The 4,003-nt window shown below is 28.5% G+C and overlaps 1 protein-coding gene across 1 annotated transcript; it reads left to right on the top strand.

Annotated features, from left to right (window-relative positions):
• Window positions 1–1,486: 1,486 nt before the first annotated feature.
• On the top strand, window positions 1,487–2,522 carry LOAG_11211 (hypothetical protein; the record flags this gene model as incomplete). The annotated part of the gene is made up of 2 exons (XM_003146733.1): window positions 1,487–1,722; window positions 2,459–2,522. The coding sequence occupies 2 exons, from the start codon at window positions 1,487–1,489 to the stop codon at window positions 2,520–2,522; spliced, it is 300 nt and encodes a 99-aa protein (XP_003146781.1).
• Between the last annotated feature and the right edge of the window lie 1,481 nt (window positions 2,523–4,003).

Here is a 4,003-nt window from a genome sequence, read left to right as displayed (position 1 = left end):
AAAACAAACCATTGTCGCCACTGCACTACGGTATATGCCGCTCGCTGCTGTAACCGCCATCTGATTGACTGCTACCACTAATTGGGCGACGTTTGTTCTTTCCTTGAAAGAAATGTCAATCTTTAAATTAATTCATTATAACAAATCAATTCCATTTAACATATTATTTATATCATGAAAATCAATCCAAAATTAGCTGATGCTGCCAATAAGTTTCTCTATTTTCTTGGTACCATTCTAATAAAGGTTCAAGTAGTTCTACCATAAAGTTTTTATTATTAACAATTACTTTGAGTACATCGAATCTTCCATCTTCTTTAACTTTCTCGTATTGCAAATTAGCATAAAACAATTAACTGATAACACTTAAACAACGGTATTCCACTGCTATTACTATTTTAAAATTCCTAACAGCAATAGTAAACTCCTGTAATAATGTTCCCTTCGCCCTTTTTTAAAAAACCGTTCTATTATGTGATGTGTCAACGGAATCAGAAATATCGAAATTTTAGGTAGCATTAATGAAAAGTATCATTTTAGATAGCATTACAGTGATGATCTTAATCGTAGAGTGGAAATAACGGATTTAGGGAACCGCACCAGGTAAATTAGCCATGATATAACGGGTAATGCAATCAGGCGTACTTGAACTGGTTGTGTCGCAGAATTCTGAAATTCGAAAAGGAGAAGAAAAATGAACTGTTGAAATCATCGCTATTGGAATGGTCGATTCCATTGATTATCGAAAAATTTTATAAACCCGAAAGTAACAATTGATATGAACAATTAATATGTCATTGCCAGTGCCACAATAAAATATTTCATCAGTTTATATGTTGCTGGAAGTTATTTCCGATTCAACAAATCGTTCTACCAAAAACTTTTGTTATGTCAACTTGAATTATTTTATTTAAGTCATTTACTCTTCGTCTCAATTTCAATTCATTTCTGCAAGTAATTCAATTAGGTTTATCGAGGTAAAATGAAATATATTTGAAAATTTACGGAACTCAGTAAATATCGGATGCAATCAAAAATTCTTTTCTTTATTTTTACTTTTTGATTTTAAAAATTTTTATATTTTTACTGTTACTTGTATAAAAAATGATATATTGAATCAAGAATAAAATACCAAATGAATACTTAATTACGATACTTGTAGTAGTTCAAATTGAGTTTAACTCGTAATGATCGGATGAGCAATTGAGTGGAAGGGAAAAAATGACACGAAATTTTCCGGGGATGTGATATTTGAAAATTCTTTTTGCCTTTCGTGTCGTCAGTCTTCTCTATTTTTACAAAAAATGTAATATTAAACTCGTTTACGTTACTCTTTCTTTTGAACCTTACGTAACTCTTCCTTGTGATATATTTATGTAAAAAAAAAAAAAATGAAACCTGGTATAATTATCTTCATTTTTAAATAATCATTCCTGAATTCTGATTTTGGGACGAAAGTGAAAACAAATTAAAAGATGGAAATGAGATGGATATCGGTCAACATCTCTTCTTTCTGTTACTGTCCGTTCATGGTGGTACAGGTTACGAACAGATCGGTTCCTTTTTGTTATCCCAAATGCCACCCATTTACCAATTGTTTATTAGCTATAAAATATCAGAGAACATAGTCAGTATTGTTAAACATCTCAACGATTATGAAATGAAATGTTTCATTAAAAAGTTTATTTGGGAGAAAATGGAATTATCGTCTTGGAGCATACGGTAAGAGTGTTCGCGTATTAACCGTAGTTTATCCATTTGATAAATTAAACGCATTAGCGGAAATTTCGCTACAATAAGTCAGTGGTGAGTGACAGTGCAATTTATAAATGCTATCAAAAAGTGAATAAAGGAATTTCAGTTTTTTCAATTTCAATTTTTTCAAAAAAGAATTCCAGTAATTCAGTTATCGCACTAATTTTTTGTAAAATATTCATAGAAAAATCAGAGTTTTTTCACCTTTGACCCCAATTAATTTTAAATTTCCATTCTAAGGAATACATAAAATGAATGCGAAATAGAATCTTTCAATTAATACTGTTTTAACTATTAAGAAAAAGAGATAGAATAAAAGAGTAAACAGAAAGAAATTATTTTTTTTCTTACCCTTCTTTGGAGAATTATGTAAAAAATGAAGCCCAATTATTATGGGACATCATCCTATGACTATTACTTGGCTTCCTTGACATTTTCTCAAGTTCCCATTTTGCGTTTCTTTTCTTTCAAATTTTTGTTATTGTTTAACAGATATATTTTAAATCAAAACAAAGAAGCTAAATGATATGTCAAAAATGTTGTCAATGCAATGACATACATTGTAGCATAATTTTATAAAAATTGATATATCCATTTGCTATTCCATAATTGACACTTTACAGTGACAAACCAAAAATCAGCCAATATTATCTGATTTGAATGGATTCGAAAACTGAAATACATTATTTTTGCTTAGCTTCAGACTTAGCACATATGTATCATCACCAGGAACTCAATATTCAGAGTACGGACGAGGGGTAGAGTAAGTTCATCATTAGCTGTTGACATTGCATCGTATCATCTCTTTACAGGTGAAGTCCGATTATGGAGAACATAACAATAAGTGAGATCTTCTATTTATGATCACAGATCTTCCAATCTTCTCTTTGTCATATATCGATTTCATCAAAATGTTTACAGGTAAATAAAAGAGCAGAAGAAAATTGATAATTCACTTTCATATACTAGTTTTAATTTAAATAAATATATAACTCATGTGATGTACTAGTATAACTGGATGAAATTAACTCGCAAATAAGTCTTTGATCCATCATGATAAGTATTATAATTCGTTCTGGAAGTAATTAGGAATTTGATGCAACTTTTGCTGAATAGCATATTAGTTGGCAGTGCAAATGTCAACGTTTCTTTGGTATAAATCTTTCTTTTCTGATACATTTTGAAGATTAGTCATTCTTTTGATATCTGAAAAGTTTACCACAACATTTCGACCTATTTTTGAGGGATTTAAATTAAAAATTGGGGATAGAAAAAGAAGACGAGAAGTGAAAATATAATAATCTTAGAAATTTCCATATATTTTATAACGTAGATACTTGAATCATAAATAATTCAGATAATAAATATTTCCCATATGTGACAGTAAAAGTGTCCCAAATGTAAGAGTAAGAGAATGATTGTATTCGATTGATATGCGATTGGAATTTCAGTATCATATGTATAATATAGAAAACTTGGTGATTATGAATCAGTCAGATAATTTCAATGATTGGAATATCTAAAGCAATTCCCAGTCAATCTATAAGTGGATTTTGGGAAAACTTGAACCTTCGAAATTAGACGCTTAGCATAAAAATTAATTTTATTTCTTTACATTTCCACCAATAGGTTAAGTATAAAAACAGCTTAAAGCCATTGTGATATAACATGTTGATATAATGATAACCACAATGAACAGATGTGTTAATTATGAACCAATAAAAAAAAGTTAATTTTCAATCGCTAAGATAAAAGAAGATAAGCTACAAATAAATCATTGATAGAATTAATTTCATTGTTACACATATTGATTTAGTATTTACTAAATTTTATTTTTTTTTCTTTGAGGAAATTTGAAATTTTTTTTCTTTGAGGAAATGTAGTTTATCTGAATGGATTAACATGTCGATTGAAAAGTATCCGATAATGGAGAAACTTGCTAAGAACTATGTTTACATTACTAATAATCAAATTATCTTATTCTTAATTTTATTCTTAAAATCTTATCCTTAATTAGATAATTATCAATAATTAGATTGTTTGACCTTGATGATTTACGATTATTTCAACTTTTTTTTACTTTATATTTGTTTAAATGCTAACATTTTATTTATTGCTGTTAGAATTTTTTTTCTTTTTTTTATCCCTCCCACAAATATATTTCTTTTTTATAATCCTCAAATGTCATACTTATTGGAATTATAAATGATTGTTTGAAAGAATTTATATCAAATGTTAACATTTGCTT

The sequence above is a fragment of the Loa loa genome, assembly GCF_000183805.2.
Source record: "Loa loa unplaced genomic scaffold supercont3.399, whole genome shotgun sequence".
Classification (NCBI taxonomy): Eukaryota; Metazoa; Nematoda; class Chromadorea; order Rhabditida; family Onchocercidae; genus Loa; species Loa loa.
This window is presented reverse-complemented; position numbering and strand designations above follow the sequence as displayed.